General features: G+C 31.7%; 3 protein-coding genes across 4 annotated transcripts; 2 read left to right on the forward strand and 1 right to left on the reverse strand.

Moving 5' to 3' along the window:
• Positions 1–884: 884 nt before the first annotated feature.
• Positions 885–4,859, forward strand: LOC123917848 (GDSL esterase/lipase At5g45670-like). Its single transcript, XM_045969722.1, has 5 exons — positions 885–1,209; positions 2,907–3,031; positions 3,270–3,515; positions 3,612–3,867; positions 4,448–4,859. The coding sequence occupies exons 1-5, from the start codon at positions 960–962 to the stop codon at positions 4,669–4,671; spliced, it is 1,101 nt and encodes a 366-aa protein (XP_045825678.1). The 5' UTR covers positions 885–959; the 3' UTR covers positions 4,672–4,859.
• Positions 4,860–6,434: 1,575 nt separating this feature from the next.
• On the forward strand, positions 6,435–8,926 carry LOC123917849 (GDSL esterase/lipase At1g29670-like). The gene is made up of 5 exons (XM_045969723.1): positions 6,435–6,675; positions 7,574–7,698; positions 7,860–8,102; positions 8,368–8,608; positions 8,724–8,926. The coding sequence occupies exons 1-5, from the start codon at positions 6,435–6,437 to the stop codon at positions 8,924–8,926; spliced, it is 1,053 nt and encodes a 350-aa protein (XP_045825679.1).
• Positions 8,927–9,144: 218 nt separating this feature from the next.
• Positions 9,145–14,717, reverse strand: LOC123917850 (agamous-like MADS-box protein MADS1). 2 transcript variants are annotated; one of them, XM_045969724.1, is made up of 9 exons: positions 14,581–14,717; positions 14,008–14,255; positions 10,730–10,811; positions 10,542–10,603; positions 10,337–10,436; positions 10,179–10,220; positions 9,854–9,895; positions 9,577–9,755; positions 9,145–9,373 (listed from the first exon to the last, which is right to left on the reverse strand). In XM_045969724.1, exons 2-9 carry the CDS (start codon positions 14,244–14,246, stop codon positions 9,370–9,372), a joined length of 750 nt encoding a protein of 249 aa, XP_045825680.1. In that variant the 5' UTR covers positions 14,247–14,255; positions 14,581–14,717; the 3' UTR covers positions 9,145–9,369. The 2 variants fall into 2 exon arrangements, with proteins under 2 accessions (XP_045825680.1, XP_045825681.1); XM_045969725.1 differs by lacking the exon at positions 9,854–9,895.
• Between the last annotated feature and the right edge of the window lie 2,749 nt (positions 14,718–17,466).

Raw genomic sequence — 17,466 nt, forward strand, 5'->3', positions numbered from 1 at the left:
CACCTTATTTTGGCTTGTTAAAAAAAAATAACAATAACCTCACATTTAAATAATGAAGAAATGTAATGAGACATTTGACTCAAGCAACTCATTGATGTAACTATAGGCCCGACCCCTATAAACCCCTTTTAAAACAAATTATTTAGGAGAATTCGAATTCGATTCCTAGTGTAAACTGTTGAAGTTCCATATTGCTCATGTTTCTGAACTATTGAGTGTATAAATGTACTTTGGCACCCTCACTCTTTGATCTGGTTTTTGGGATGAGATGCAATCTCATTTAACATGATATCTGAGCCGGGTTAAAAATCTCAATGTGACAATTGGACCTAAGTCCACGCTAGGTATGAGGGTGGATGTTGAAGTTGTTTGGAGTCTCACATTGCTTATATTCTTAAGCTATTTAGTATATAAATGTGGTTGGACATCCTTTGAACTGACTGTTGGTATGAGATCCAAGCTCATTTAACATAAATGTTTTTTGACAAACTTTACCTACCTTACAACCGAACTCTGAATTACCATACTCCTTCTCCTCTTGAGATCCGAAGTGTTAACAAAGTAAAATAAAATAATGAAGAAATGTTGAACAAGTTGTACAGTAGTACAGTACCATTCCATCTCTGCAAGATGGATCTATCCAATTTGTACATTAAAGTGAGATGAATGAGTGATTGGCTATGAATGAGGTGGTGGTGGCAACAAGAACAATAGTAGTATTACTCTGTTAGTGGGGCTATGAAATTGAATCTCACGTTATATCCGCGTCAATTTAATGCACCCTATCTACACTCCCAACTGTAAAAGTTTATTTTACATAATACTATACTTTAATACTTTATGTCTTTTAATCTTATTCTTTTCCACTATATATATTTACACTACTCATTCACACACTTCATTCATTCTCATTCACTCACACACCCCTATCTATCTACCACCTTCCATTTCTTGCTTCAATGGCATTTGTTAATGTCATCATAAACATGTTTGCATTGTTGGTTGTGGTAGTACTTAGTTTGTGGAGTGGTGTTGGAGCTGAGCCACAAGTTCCTTGTTACTTCATTTTTGGTGATTCTTTGGTTGATAATGGTAACAACAATGAACTAAACTCTTTGGCTAGAGCTGATTACCTTCCTTATGGAATTGATTTCCCTGCTGGACCTTCTGGTAGGTTTTCCAATGGGAAAACTACTGTTGATGAAATTGGTAAGAGCCTTCAACTTTTTTTGTATATAATTTGCTTAAAAAATTTGCATGCAATTGTAATTATGCTGTTAAAAATGATTAATAGCTATATAGGAGTATAATCTACAGTATTTATCCAGTCTTAAACTAGTTGCACATGCATGCTGGATCAAGATTGGCTGCTGTTGGACATTCACACAGTTCAACGCAGTAATAAATCTCAACCGTTGATTTAAGACCGGACGGTTTAGATTGCAAAGTCAAATCACACAGCTCAACGCAGTAATAAATTTCAACTGTTGATTTGAGATCGGACGGTTTAGATTGAAGAGTCAAATTACACATTAAAATGATCTGAGCCGTCAATTTAAATCTAACGGCTGAGAGTTGTAACCGCGTCACGCAGTTATAGCAGGGAATCCAATTCCCATGTAATAATCATCCTTGTCAGAATCAGTTATGATGGGTCAATGACATCAATAAAGCCAGTACTTATATTCTTAAGGTCTTTTCAGAAAAAAACTTATATTCTTAAAATTTTAAGGTCTGTTTCCTTGCCATCTTAATTTTGTTTTTTATCGATAAGTTATCATAAACTATATTGAGACTTTTAAAGTCCCTTCGAAGGACATAGTTCAAATCCTTCATAATGAATTAGCCTTTCACAACGTGACAAATCAATGTTTGAATCTCAGTTAAAAAAGGAGTCCACATTTAGTGTTTGGAATATGATCAGCTATGAGGAAAAACATTACTCCCCCGGTCACATTTATAAGCAAATTTGACTTTTTGATACATTCAAGAATGCATGTATATGACCAATATTATGACTACATACATTCATTTTTCAATGTATCAAAAAAATTAAATTTGCTTATAAATGTGACCGGAGGGAATATAGTTTTTGACAACATTCACAAAAGTTAGCAATTCTTTAATATACGTAAAAATGCCAAAGTGACTTGCATTTTGAAACGGATGAAGTAACTTTAATTTGTAAAATCCCTTTGAAGGACATAGTTCAAATCCTTCGGAATGAACTAGACTTTCACAACGTAACGAATCAATGTTTGAATCTCAGTTAAAAAAGGCATCCACATTTAGTGTTTTGAATATGTTTAGCTATGAGGAAAAAAACTTTCATCACCTAGCTAGAAAGAAGTATCATGGATGTCCTTAATTTTTTTTACTAGTGAAAATAATATTGTTTACACAAAACTAAAACAGAATCATGATGCATTCCTGTAAGCATAGATCAGTTGGCAATGACATTGCATGTAATATGTAGAGATCAAATCCAAATCCTGGTACTCCTATTTATTCACCGTAAAAAGTAAATTTATAACGACTAGCCTATTTGATAAAACACAAACAGAACCATGATGCTACTACACCTCATGAGTGTGAATCTTGTGGCTGGCCTTAAAATTTCCATTCAATGCACATGGGTCAGTTTGGTGGCAATAAATATGCAATTTAAGACAGTACTTTTACATTTTTGACAAAGGTTGAAATGCAAGTAAAGAAAGAAAGTGCACAATGAGGCAGAGTTTATACTGCCAAACAGATCCATAACTACCAAAGTAACTGATTTGGTAAAAAACAACAAAAGGTTAAATTAGAACATATTCTTGCATAAAGTATTGATTCTTTCACATCTTGTAAGTGCATAGTAAACTTTTTTTACTGTTGTCTAACTATGTGTAGAAATTTAACAGCTGCACTACTGGGATTCGATGATTACATTCCTTCCTATGCATCAGCTAGTGATGATGCCATACTCAAAGGAGTAAATTATGCTTCTGCAGCTGCTGGAATTAGAGAGGAAACCGGACGGCAACTGGTACTCCTATATCTTATGGATTTAATTGATATACATCTTCAGTATAATTTTTTTTACACCGTCAATCAATCACAATTGTTATATTATTAAAAACATTTGACTTTTATATCATAACTACTTTTAAAGTCATATGTTGACGGTATATAAAAATTAAACTCATATATTATATAGTTTTGTTTTGCTTCATTGAACATCACTTTTTTGAAATTATGTTCTAAAAGTGATGATTTGTTTGTAGGGAAGCCGGATTACTTTTAGTGGCCAAGTGCAAAATTACCAAAACACTGTGTCACAAGTTGTAAATTTACTAGGAACTGAGGATCAAGCTTCAAATTACTTGAACAAGTGTATTTATTCAATTGGATTAGGTAGCAATGATTACTTGAACAACTATTTCATGCCTCAATTCTATGACACAGGCAGTCAGTATACACCAGAAGAGTATGCTGATGATCTTATTCAATCATATACTGAACAACTTAGAGTATGTCTCTACCTCACTTTTTCTTTCACCACTTCAATTTCATCACCTTCATTAAGTTAGTAATTGTAAGCTTAACTATTTGTGTTTGTGATTCAGACTCTTTATAGTTATGGAGCAAGGAAAATGGTACTATTTGGGATTGGTCAAATTGGATGCAGCCCAAATGAATTGGCCATGAGAAGCCCAGATGGTGTAACATGTGTGGAGACTATCAATTCAGCAAACCAAATTTTCAACAGCAAACTCAAAGGTGTTGTTGATCAATTTAACAATCAGCTTCCTGATGCAAAACTTATCTACATAAATTCTTATGGTATTTTCCAAGATATTATAAGCAACCCTACAGCTTATGGTAATTTAATTTCTTTCCTTAACAATTTTATTTTATTTTATATAATCTAGGTGCGAAACTCACACGCTGAGTGTTGTTAAGTGGTGAATTGTGGGTTCGTACCCGCGTGCTGACATATCAAATGTTGAATTGCGAGTTTGAACCCACACTCTGCATATCAAATGTTTCTGCAACGTGGCTTAACTCAACCTTACCCTTACAAAACCAGCTTGTAAGGTGAGGGGTGCTACTCTTCATAAACTATAGTCCGGTCTTATCTTTAATCAACGTGAGACTTGATTTTTTCAATACACCCCCTCACGCCCAACACTATTGGGCTTGGTATGCGGATATAAATGGTGGGTGGCCCAAAAAATTAAGCTTTGATACTATGTTAGAATTAGAAGTTGGATCTAACTCAACCTTACAAAACTGGCGTGTAAGGTGAGGGTGCCACTCTTTACAAACTAGTCAGGTCTTATCTTTTAATCAATGTGCGGCTTGGTTTTTTCAATAGTCCTAACATTTTTCTAATCACTTTTTCCTTAGAATCAAATAACATACGAATATGTTACCTTATGGACATCAATTTAATTTTCAGGTTTTACCAATACAAACAGTGGATGCTGTGGAGTAGGAAGGAACAATGGTCAAATAACATGTCTACCAATGCAAACACCATGTGACAACAGAAGAGAGTATTTGTTTTGGGATGCTTTTCATCCAACTGAAGCTGGAAATGTTGTTGTTGCTCAAAGAGCTTACAATGCTCAATCTCCATCAGATGCTTATCCTACCGATATTAGCCGCTTAGCTCAGATGTGATCTATGAACATGGTCTTGCCAGTAGCAAATTAAATTCTGTCACTACCATAGTTAATGTTCTTGGAGTGTGTTGTTTCATTTGAAGAATTAAGAATTTTAAATGTTCTTTGACTTCTATCTTTGTTGTTACATATTCATATGCTAAGTGTTCATAAATGTCTTCACAAAAGACTATGTTGGCTTATCAATGGTCCTTGCTAAATTTTCGTCCAAAATCATTCAGAACATTTCAACTTTTGCTTTTAAATCTATGTAAAAATGTGTCAAATACAATTAATTAGTGTACTATTACTAGTATTTTTTGTGCGTGACTAAGAGTCTGTTTGGTGCGCAGGATAGGTTAGTGACAGGATAGGATATACAACAGGATAGTAATAGGATAGGATATCAGCAGGATAACAGTTATCCTCAGTTATCCTATCCTGTGTTTGGTGCACACAGAATAACAAACATGATAATTATTATATCATATTTTTAATACATATTTGTTCATACCAATATGATAAGATACATAACATATTTAAATGACAAAATTACCCTCGTAAAACAATTGTTATTTGTTAAAAATTATATTGTAATACTTTGAATTTTATAAATAAAAATATAAATAAGTAATTGTACAAAAAGAAAAAGTAATCACATATATAAATATATGATATATGTAAATAATAAAACTACCATTGCAAAAGAATTATATTTAAGTTGTTATTAAATTTAAATTAATATTCTTATTTTGCAATTTTTTAATAATTATTTTAATTTAAAATATTGTAATTTTAGGAGAATTTTGATTTTTTAGATTATATAAATTACAAAATTATCCTTGTGAGAAAATCACATATATATTTAAAAAATAATTATTTTATTATTAATTTACTATCAAATTATTTTATTAATTTTCAATTTTTTATTTTAAAATATATTTTATAGAATAAATCAACGATTTTTTTTTTCTTATCCTATCCTGCTGGTAATCCAGCTCAAATTCAGGATAAAGATTTTAACTAGAGAAACAGGATAGGATAAGTTTCAGGATTAACTTATCATATCCTGTTGTGTCACCAAACACTGGATTGAGACAGGATATGATATAGTTATCCTATCCTGTCTCTTATCCTGTGCACCAACCGGGCCCTAAATGTACAAGTACAACGTAACATATATTGTCTTGTTTCTTTCTATCAACGTCTTCAGAATCATACTGTAGATCAAACTGGTCGGTTCAATATCATTTGAGTCGAAAATTGGCCAATTTAAAAGCTGTGAACATATATACATTCATAAACACGTGTAATTACTTTGAATTATGATTTTATGTATATATTGTAATCCAAACGTTACCTTCTCTATTTTGTGAATAATTTGTGAAGAATAAGGAACATTATCTTGTGCTTAATTGTAGGCTTGTAGCTATGTTCACTTGTACTTTTGGTGAATATCTAAGTATGCGGTAAACATGACAATTAAGCGGAAATCAATAGTTACCTATAAACTTGTTTTTACATTTGTTGGTTTTTGCTTAATTTGAGAATTTTAAGGTAGTTACATTCATCACATACAGTTGAACTAGTCTTCTCACTATATATGTGGCATTCTAATCTTTAACACAAATTGTTTCAACAAATTTTATCCACAAAGGTTATGCTAAATTTTGTCTTTCCTTTCTCTATATATATTTAGCTACACTATTAATCTTGTGTTTGGATTCCAAATATTTTGGATCAGAACAAACTTTTTTGAGTTTTGACATTTTTTTCTTTGAAATGGATTGTGAGATTAAGTTATGGTTGGTAGTGATTTTTTTGTTCTCAAGTGCAATATATTGTGTTGTTGGGGAGCCTCAAGTACCTTGTCTTTTCATTTTTGGAGATTCATTATCAGATAGTGGAAACAACAATAACCTAAATACTGATGCAAAAGTTAATTACATGCCTTATGGGATTGATTTTCCTGGTGGTCCTACTGGAAGATTTACCAATGGCCGGACTTCAATTGACATAATTAGTAATATTTTCTCATATACTTTAATTATTATATGTTGAAAAGTCTCGTATCGAATAAAATGTGTTTATATGTGGTGGACGACCCTTGTTTTATAAGTTGATTTTGTAAAAATTGTGTTAGGTTCGACCCAAATTTTAAGACTGCATCTTCGGCTCTTCTGTGGTGGGTTGAACACATGGGCTAATAATAGTGTTTGGTTTTGCATTGGTTTTGAACACACGAGCATTCCAGAATTTGTACAAACAACAAAATCAAATTCTACGTCAATGTGGTTTTTCACATTGTTTTGGAGAACGTAGTCTCACCATGTTTTTAGAGAATGTGTTGCAGGACCAAACAAGTGCGATGAACACTTTTGACAATCCTCGATTTGAATTTCAATATAAGTTTGTGTTGGGGAGTTTGGGGGAGCGTCGGGAGTAACAACGGGCCAATGTTCCATGATCACAAGAGAGGAAAACGTCACATCACCAAAACCTTAAGGCATTAGGTTCATTGGTCACCTCACACTCCCCCACCAAGTCAAACTATGACTCTGATACCACTTGTTGGGGGGAGTCCGAGAGAGCATCTGGACAAACAACGAACCAATACTCCATGACCACAAGAGGGGGAGACGCCACATCTCCACCCAAAATCTTAAGTTCACGAGTCACCTCTCTTATACTTATAAATCCAGCATTATTAGTATTCATAGTCAATGTGAGACTTAACTACTCACACTTGAAACCCAACAGTTTGGGACACGGTTTTGAATTGTATTTGTGTTTCCTAAATTTTGTTAACAACGGAAAAGATAAATTCACATATATATTTTATTTTCACAAGTCATTCTTCAAGTTTTTCTTTTCTTTTTCTTTTTCCCATTTATATTGAACTTAGGATTCTATTATTGCAGGTCAAATTTTGGGATTTCCCAATTTTATACCACCCTATGCAAATACAGAAGGTGCAGACATAGTTCTAGGGGTTAACTATGCATCTGGTGCAGCTGGGATTCGCAATGAAACTGGAACACACTTGGTATAACTCAAACTCTTTTGATTCAACAATTATATTTATCTTCACACTTTAATATCATTCAATTCCAAGAACATGTCACACAGAAGTTAATGTAACATTTTTTCAAGTATTTGATTATGTCATCTAAATGTCTTTTATTAGTCACTTTGGCAATGTTGCAGGGTCCAGATATCAGCATGGGATTGCAAGTACAACATCACACAGACATTGTTTCCCAAATTACTGAGAAACTTGGAAGTGAAAAAGTGCAAGAACACCTAAATAAGTGCTTATATTATGTGAATATAGGAAGCAATGATTACCTTAACAATTACTTCCTACCACAATTTTATCCAAGTAATGGAAAATACACTGCTGACCAGTATGCTGCAGCTCTTGTCAAAGAACATTCAACTTATTTAAAGGTGTATACTTGTTGCATTTTTAGCATAAACTCAATTAGTGAAGTGTTGTGGACTAAGCTTTAGTGGTCAAAGTTATGGATCCCCATGTTTCAAAAGTTCAAACCATTTGGATTCTGCCCCAACTGAATTAATGCTTGAGGAGTGCTAACAACACATTTTTTTGATACACACATTTTTATCGGTTGAAATTTAAATTGGTTCCGCTAATCATGTAAACGCCAAATAAATTTAGCAGAATTCAAATTGCTATCTGATTTGTGTGCAGGCTCTGCATGAGCTTGGAGCAAGAAAGTTTTCTTTGGTTGGATTGGGCCCTCTAGGTTGTATTCCACATGAAATTTCTACCCATGGGAAAAATAATTCATTGTGTATCAAAGAAGAGAATAATGCAGCACAACTTTTCAATGACAAACTTAGAGCCCTCGTTGACCGTTTCAACAAAGAATTACCTGATGCCAAATTTATCCTAATTGGTGGTTCCAAATCTAATGATGTAAAGCTAACAGGTATAGAAACATTGATCATATAAGACTAAATTGCATATTTGATCTCTTACGTTTATTTTAGGTTTCAGATGTATAGTCATTGTATAATACTATTAATATTAACTTTGGATTTCAGATATTGCAATATGTTGCAAAGTGGGATCAAATGGGCAATGTATCCCTGATGAGAAACCATGCAGGGCAAGAGACCTACATCCATTTTTTGATGCATTTCATCCTTCTGAGATGGTCAACAAATTGTCTGCAGAAACTGCTTATCATGCTCCATCTCCATCCTTTGCATATCCAATGGATATCAGTCATCTTGTTAAATTGTAAACAAACAAGATGGATCTCTAGTAATCATTCATATACTAGAGTTAATTTAGATTGTAATTAATTGGTACATTTTTCATTGGAAATGTTGTGGTAATTATACCCCATCCATTTCAATCAATTTACATAGTGATGATTGTTTATATCAATAACTTAGTAGTACTATGCTTGATGTAATGATGGTAAATATGGAAAGTAGATTAAGGTCAACACAAACAAGCTAATTAATGTGTAATCTCCATACTTAGTGTCTTAATTAGTACACATGCTAAATAGATCATAGAAGCTTTCATAAAAGATAACGAGTAATTAATTAAGCTTATGAAAGTCTACAAAGCCACTAGATAGATAGATAGATCCCATTCACATATATAGTTCTGCTTATATTTTCTTTAGGCATAACAGAAAATCTAAGTCTTTCCCTTCTCAAGCGCGCCGCGAACACATCAACTGCATAAGAGAGTCGTAAAAGAGTACTAATTAGATTTCATGTTTGATTATTTTGAATATATGAACACTATAAGATATGAAATTAGTTAATTAGCAGATAACAGATATCATTTAACATAAAGTAATAATGAAAATAATTATCATAAAGTTATTTATATATAGAATGAATGTGAAGGATATAGCAAGGGAGCTAATTAGCTTACACAAATTGAAGAGACATCTGGTCTTGCCTAGCATACTGATCATTTGGTTGTAATTCATTCACTTGGAAGTAGCCGCGAGAGTCAAACTGCTGCTGCTGCTGCTGAGCATGCATACATTCAAAGTTTGTGCCTCCAGGAAACACATTGACATTATGGTTGCTCCTCTCACTTTCTGATATCTACATATACACAATAAACAAAAATAAAATGCCATAATTAGTAATAATTGATATGATGGAAACAAACATATATATAGGACAGAGAGATAATAACAAACCTTTGCTCTAAGAACTTGGTTGCTATTATGCAACTCTATCTCCTGTATGTAGCAACCATATATATGTACATTTTAGTTATCATATATACTTTCAAAATTATTGTATAAATCTTATTTGTTATCAAACAATATCTTCACATATGAAGGTTAATTCATTCTAAAACAACTTAATTTTGGTGAGACTAGTTTACAAGCTAATCAAATTATAAGCTATAAGTAATTAGTTGACATGACTAGTAATGCACATAATCAATAGATTAAACACAGGAACATATAAGTTGAAAAAAATTATTAAAAGATGAATACAAGGAAAATATTTACTTACCCTCTTCTGCATGTACTCAAGTTCTGCAAACAGCATTTCATTCTGATAGGCACAAACAAAATAAGAAGGAAGAAATTAGTATCTATCATTAGGATATAGCATAATCTATTCTTTTAAAATATACCAAAATTAAGAATTTGTGATTATATAAGAAGTACCTTCTTGGAGCGAACTCGGCTAATTCCTTTCTCTAATTTAGCCTCAAGGTTTTTGAGATCCTTACCATTCATATTGCTCAAAGCTTCACCCATCATTTGCCTGCATTATTATATTAACATTTTCATCATTTAATAGAAACATTTAAAATGGTTAAGACTTAAGATCCCTTCTGCATGAAACTATATAAAGAATAAATCAACTTGCCTGTTGTGATTCTGCAAATTACTGATTTGGACTCGCAGTTTGGCAGATTCTTGCTGGTAAAACTGAGATTAAGAAGTCATGTTTAAAGGGGTTAGTTTATTTATTCATTACATTGCTTACAATTTTCTTTTTATGCTATAGATATTTATTATAAGTTTATAATTGTTGTGAACAAATAATGATCATACCTGAACATTAGACTCAGAAGCTGATTTAGCACCAGAAGTATCTGAACATGCTTTCTTGTACCTCTCAATAGATGCTTTCACACTGAAAATTAGTATATAATATCATTTACAAATCATGTTCATTATGTATTATGCTAAGTAAGGTTTGGCAATGGCATCCAATTAGGGACAAAAGATTTCTGAATTCTTAATTATCATTATGAAAATTGTTGCTTAGGTAAGGTCACTTTCAAAGTGCTTTGAAAATTAAAAAATATTAAACCAACGCGCGCAATCAAACATGTACAAACTAGGTTAAAAATTAAGTACATTTTTTTTATTACGTCGAGTTTGACAAAATCACCAAAATATCATGATTTTTAGTGTGTTTAGAACTTTGCAAACCACGGTGAAAACGCGCGGTCACTTGTTTCTGGATATTTTAGCTTCTATAAAATCACGACCATCGAAAGACTTTTCAAACATACAATCTATCTGTCATGCAAAACCAAAGATACACACTAACTTAGAGTAACAAAACATAACTTACCAAGGTTTGAGTTATATAGTTATAATTATTAAGGTTTGTATTATCTTTATAAACATATAAAGTTCTTAATCATAAATAGATTCCATTCTACATTACCTCTTTATCCAAATATTGCAATTTCTCGTTGAACAAGAACAAACAAAAAAAGTAAAGTTAGGACTTAGGAGTAAGTCAATTTGAAACTAGTCATATAATTTGTGGTCAAATCATCCAGTTGGTTCAGTAAACTGAACCTTAAAACGCAATCTTGAAAAACTCACATCCAAAGATCTTATTCCTTAAACTCAAACCTTGACGTCAAAGTTGATTTGATGTATTATTTATCAACCAAAAAAAAGTTGATTAGATGTGATGAAAATAAAACATTAATACTGCCACTGGTACATAATATATACAGTGTTTTCAAAAAAAATAATAGTATAGTATATACAGTATATAAAAATAAATGGATAAAAATCTTTTTCCATTTTCAGTATATGCTATCACTGATACCTTAATTTCGTCGAGCCATTGATTGGCTGCTACTGCCACGCTGGCACAGGTTCCTAAATATGATTGGTTCAACCATTTTTAGACCTTTTTTAAATTATTTTCTCTGCCGGATGAAGGAACCATGTCATACACAGTGGTTAATACTCTCAACTACAGTTTATTACACACCTTGACACTTCATTCACCAAACTTATTTAACTCTCCAACAAACCACCATTTTTGGTTCTAAAAAAATGTAACTAGTTGTCACATTAGTCTTTAAATGAGACTCGATCTTCTCCGGTATCGTTTACCGGATACTGTCCAATGTATATTCCGATCCTTCAATTGATTTTCAATTATGTTGACCGCACAAAGTAATATAGGATCGATGACTGTTATTTAACTACACATAAATTGCAATGGCGACGATCTGCTCTCATCTTTTAAGTATATGAAAATTGCAATTCCATCTACAAAAATCTATTTTATTAATTATGACGGTCCTCTAATATGTTTTTTAGATAATCAATTTAGTCTTCAAATTTATTTTTTGTCGATAATTTAGTCCTAAAAGTTACTACCATAAGAGAGATTAGAGATACATTAACAATTTCAACACATTCAAAAACTAATATATAATTTGTTTTTAACAATATGTAGATAAAAAATGGTTGTTTCCTATAATCTTTTAAAAGAAATACTATTTTATTTGCCCTTATTATATTCTTTTGAGTGTTTTCTGTCTGAATGTGCAAGTCTGGGTTAAATCACAGCCGTCCAAATAGGTTGAGTCACTGCTGTAGAGATGTAGCAGTACAGGAACAGTTGTTCCCGTTGCATGGAAGAAGACAAAATTGATCATAACAATTTCATTGGCTGGTCACAAATTGTCGTACGTTGTCTCTGCCCTCATTTACCTCACTCTCCCACACTCACACTCATTGAGCTTAGAAAAACCTTTCCTTTTTCTTCATCAGTCTATTACTTTCACAGATTTGATATATATGTGAAACATCTTGAGATAATTCAAACCAACTCGGTCTGTGACTAAAATTATCATAACCACCCTATTCATTACATCATCGCTCTCTCTTTTGTTGTTTTCTAACTATTTAAAAAAGTTTAGGTTTTTTTTACCCTATGATAAGAAAAATATTAATTATAAGCTATAAAAAAAAGATCAACTTTAAGAAAATTCACTTGTTAAAAATCAACTGAGAGAATTCACTTGTGATATGACCTAAGAATAAGATTCTTTCAATTCAACCAAGACAAAAAAAATTGAAATGATCAGTGATTAGCTAGTGAGTCATTTAAACCCTAATTAACCAGAAATAACAATTCCGGTGTCCGAAATCGGAGAAACCAAAAGACAATATGAGATTTGGATACCCTTTTGACTATAATTTAAGAAAGTTTCCATCTTGATTAGTTGGTACCATCTCAAAAATTAGAAGCTTAATGAAACCCTAATTTCTAGGGTTAATGTTTATCCAATCAGAGATCTTGCACGTGGGTGAAATTAAGATTTGGGGAAAAACCTTTATCTGGGTGTTAGTGTTCCTAATCAGATTTTATGGTAATGAATTAAAAAAAGATTTATTTTTTTTCAGCATAATATATGAGGAACTATAGTTTTAAGCTTTTTCACAAACCCTAAATAACCCTTACCTTTTCATTACATGTTTATTATTTTATTTATTTTAATTTAACTTAACTCATTGCCAAATAGCTTTTTCAACTTGCTTTAGGCTTTGTTAGCCATAATAGAAAAGGTAAAGAAGAAAAAAGAAAATGGAAAGTTAAGAAAAAATGAAGAAGGAAATTAAGGTTTGGCTGATCTCACATTCCTTCTTTCAAATCTTCCCAAAATCCTTACCTTACTGATGCTACAAACAACTTATAACAACCATAGTGCTTATAAATTTTTCTGTTATTCCAGATCTATGTGCCCACCAAAATCAAGAGCTAGGAAAAGGGTAGAGAAAAATGGACTTAAAAAAGTTGATAGAAGGAAAAGAAAATAAGCCAAAATAGAAGAAACAAACTCAAGTGAATTTTGGTTGCAGAAAACAGACATACTAAGAGGAAAAAATTAACATATAACTAACTTCTTCAAAAGATCTATTAACATGAAAACATATAGATTAATGATATAACTTTATTGTTCCTAAAAAGAAGCAACAAAGACATAACTTTGACTTATCAAAAACTAGAAAAAATAGAAAAAGAACAAACAAATAGAAAAAGATTGAAAATTTGTTGAGTAATTTACCTGTTATTTGCATATTCATAGAGACGGCCGCGGGTCGAGAAGACAATAAGAGCAACTTCAGCATCACAAAGCACAGATAGTTCATATGCCTTCTTAAGCAAGCCATTTCGACGCTTACAAAAAGTAACTTGGCGATTTGTTGTGTTTTCGATTCGCTTGATCTCAATCTTTCCCCTTCCACTCTTCAAAGCTGAATTTCTTTGGGGAGAATCTGGCATGGATTGGTTTGGAAAACTCATTGTTGCAAGCTGAATCAAAGTAAAACATCATCAACACATTTTTTCATCACAAACAAAGAGTCTATAATCTATATAATCTATATCTTAACAAAAACCATGAAAAAATTGATTGTTAAATTAGTTTTAGCTAGTTTGGTTTGATTAGAAAGAATCTTAAAAGGAAAAAGATTGAAACTTTGAAAAGACCCTTTAAATCATGGGCTATTTAGCTACAAACTTTTCATGTTTTCAAGGTGAAAAGAGGTTTTTTTTTTTTTTTTTTATACACCTAAAAGAGAGGAATCATTGAGAAAGGATTTGAAGTGATGTTTCTATTTTGTTAAGTAACACTAACCTGGTGAGGTAACAAAATGGAGAGAAAAAAATAATATTAAGATGTAGTAGTATAAAGAGATATCAGAAAATGAAAGCAAAGGGGCTAAAGAAGGGTTATTTATAAAGTGAAAAACCACCTTTCATACATGATGGTTTATGAATTATGCATATGAAACAACATGTACTCAACTGCATTTTATTGATTTTTTTAATTTAACGATTAATTACAATTTTGGTCCTCTATTTTCGTCAACTTACGAAAATAATTCGCTATATTTTAAAATCACACAGTTTTTGTCTCTCTATCAGATTTTTGTATTTAAAAATAGTTATTTAACATATTTTAAATGATGTGGCATACAATCTGATGATAATAAATGATCAAAAGTCCTGAATTACAAGAAAACTTAATAAAAAAAAATTGATTTTGATTTCATAAATTATTCTTTTATAAAAATTTAATTAATGAAATATAAATAATTAATCCACCCGGTTCGTATGATATAATTTAAAATATATTAAAATATAATTTTTAAGTAAAAAAGTCAGATGAAGGGATAAAAATGGGGGTATCAATTTCGTAAATGAGTGAAAATAGGAGGACCAAGATTGTAAGTTAAGCCTTAATTTAATAGTTTTTTTTATTTTATTTTATATTTTCTTCCCTTTCTATCCCCACTAATTGAGTGGTGTGTGTTTAAAGAGAATCAAAATGGAAGGATAAAGATGGAATAAAACTTTAGAGTTAACAAAGCTTAGAGATTTTTTTCTTGGTTTTCAAAAATGCATTATCATGAGTAAATGAAGTAGGGCACAAAAGAGAGGGGGGTCTGAAAAGGATTATTAATGGGGTGAAAAGGACATTGAGCTAAGTTGCAAAACTTACCCCAAAAGTGGTATTTCACAATATATAATGCATAGGATAGGAACCTCTTTCCCTTTTGTGTAGATGACCATAATTTGTTTTAGAGCTAATGCATTAATACTAATTGAAATTTGAAACTAATGGACATCTTTGTGTGTAAATTTGGTATTTGTTGACTTTTTCAGTTTAAAAGTAAAAACCAAACCACAAGAATTTCTTCATAGAAAAAAAATGTTAGAATCATTTAAAATAAGATAAGACTAGAGAATTTTGAAACTGTTTCATTGGCAAAAGTTTTACCTAAGATAATACTCCTAACTAGAGCTTATTAACATTTTTTTTAAAAAAAAAAACTTGGTATCCGGCCTTAAGACCGACTAATTCAAGAGAATCAATTTCACCACCCACTTGCGGGAGCTTCATTTAAAGCCAGAATACTTTTGCTCTATATGGACTTTCCGACAACAAGTTTAGAGCTTATTAAAATTTCAATTGGATTTTCCGACAACAAGTTCTGCCAAAAACCCAAAGTAGCCCAATCAAGGATTTTAGAGCTTTAGACCTCAAAAAAACTTTAAAATGTTGAATTTATTTACAAATATATATATAAAAAACAAAAATCAATCTTGATATCCGCTCTTAGGACCGATTAATTCAATGAGACCAATCTCACTGTCCACTTGTGGGGGTCCTATTTAAAGCCATAGTTTTTTATTCTGTATGGACTGACCCACCAAAATTGGCGTCAGAGAAAATTGAACATAAGACCTTAAGAGGAATATACTCAAATTACAGTTTGTTTAACTTAGTTGGTCAAGTTCAAGGTCTCAAATGCTATTTGACGCAGATTCAAATCTTGAATTTTTTATAAACTTTGTTTCAATTTTTAATTTTAAAAATCTCACTGTAAAATTTGTTTTAGGCTACCAAGTATCAACATAGCAAGTCATTTGGTTTGAAAAATACAAATATCGGAGAAAATAACATAGAATAGAACAACACATGACAAGTTTTTAAGATAGTGAACAACTTGTTGTCTTGTATGTATGGTGATTGGTGCATAAGGATTTATTTTGATATTTAGATAATTTATACTTGAGACAAGAAACAAGATCCTCTCCGGTGCATATTTCACCGGAGGTGGTCCGGTTTGATATCCGCATCTTTCAATCGTTTTTATTTGAGTGAACAGTGCACAACAAAAAAGAATTATTGGATGGTTGTGAGATGTGACCGGAGGTTTAGTTGTCTTGTGATTTAGTGGGAACGAAAAGTTATTTGCATCCTTCAATTTATCAAACACAATACAATTAGATCTATCTTGTCTAATCTGTTTTACCGATTAAACACGCCTAATGGACATACGTGATAAATTCTTGTGTCTCTTAACTATTTGTGTATGAAAAAACTTTTGGTAGGAGACATTAATTTCTTAAATGAATCTAAGTTATACCATGCGTTTAAAGCTTGAAGCTGTATCTTCTACTACGACAACTTGTTTTGGAACAAGAGAATTCATAATTGTGGTAAGTGATAACATGTAACTAAAAGAAGGCTTAGACAATCATTTTCATAATAATGTGGACTTCCTTAATTAGTTGACCTAACATGAAAGATTAAAAACAATAACGAAAACTTTTATGAGATGAAAAATCTAATATTTTTTAAGAATTAAAGACCAATAAACCGACAAGTCCTTGGTGTTTTATCTTGAAATTGTACTACTAAGTGTATGTTTGGTTTCAATTCTGGAGCATCCAGAATTGATTCTGGACGTGTACAATTGATTCTGACTTGTTTGGTTTCTCAAAAGTAGAATTGATTCTGCCTCCAGAATTGATTCTACTTGAAGCTAGAAATCATAGCTTCTAATTCTAGAATTGATTTTTACACTCAAATTTTTTGTTCAACTCACTTTTTCATGAATATATCCAAACATAAACCACTTCAGCTTAAAATCAATTTTGGCCAGAATCAATTTTACAGAATCAATTCTGCCAAAATCAATTCTCTCCGCCGCAGAACCAAACACACGCTAAG

Source organism: Trifolium pratense, linkage group LG3, assembly GCF_020283565.1.
Source record: "Trifolium pratense cultivar HEN17-A07 linkage group LG3, ARS_RC_1.1, whole genome shotgun sequence".
NCBI classification, from domain to species: Eukaryota; Viridiplantae; Streptophyta; class Magnoliopsida; order Fabales; family Fabaceae; genus Trifolium; species Trifolium pratense.

Bases quoted from the DNA above. Each gene is read 5' to 3' on its own strand.
- LOC123917848 (XM_045969722.1), top strand. From the start codon at position 960: ATGGCATTTGTTAATGTCATCATAAACATGTTTGCATTGTTGGTTGTG. The intron at 1,210-2,906 runs GTAAGAGCCTTC...GAAATTTAACAG, and splicing joins AACTACTGTTGATGAAATTG to CTGCACTACTGGGATTCGAT. The intron at 3,032-3,269 runs GTACTCCTATAT...ATTTGTTTGTAG, and splicing joins AGGAAACCGGACGGCAACTG to GGAAGCCGGATTACTTTTAG.
- LOC123917849 (XM_045969723.1), top strand. From the start codon at position 6,435: ATGGATTGTGAGATTAAGTTATGGTTGGTAGTGATTTTTTTGTTCTCA. The intron at 7,699-7,859 runs GTATAACTCAAA...GCAATGTTGCAG, and splicing joins ATGAAACTGGAACACACTTG to GGTCCAGATATCAGCATGGG. The intron at 8,609-8,723 runs GTATAGAAACAT...TTTGGATTTCAG, and splicing joins TAATGATGTAAAGCTAACAG to ATATTGCAATATGTTGCAAA.
- LOC123917850 (XM_045969724.1), bottom strand. From the start codon at position 14,246: ATGAGTTTTCCAAACCAATCCATGCCAGATTCTCCCCAAAGAAATTCA. The intron at 10,604-10,729 runs GTATGATCATTA...TCTTAATCTCAG, and splicing joins CTTCTGAGTCTAATGTTCAG to TTTTACCAGCAAGAATCTGC. The intron at 9,896-10,178 runs GTAAGTAAATAT...TGCTACATACAG, and splicing joins TTGAGTACATGCAGAAGAGG to GAGATAGAGTTGCATAATAG.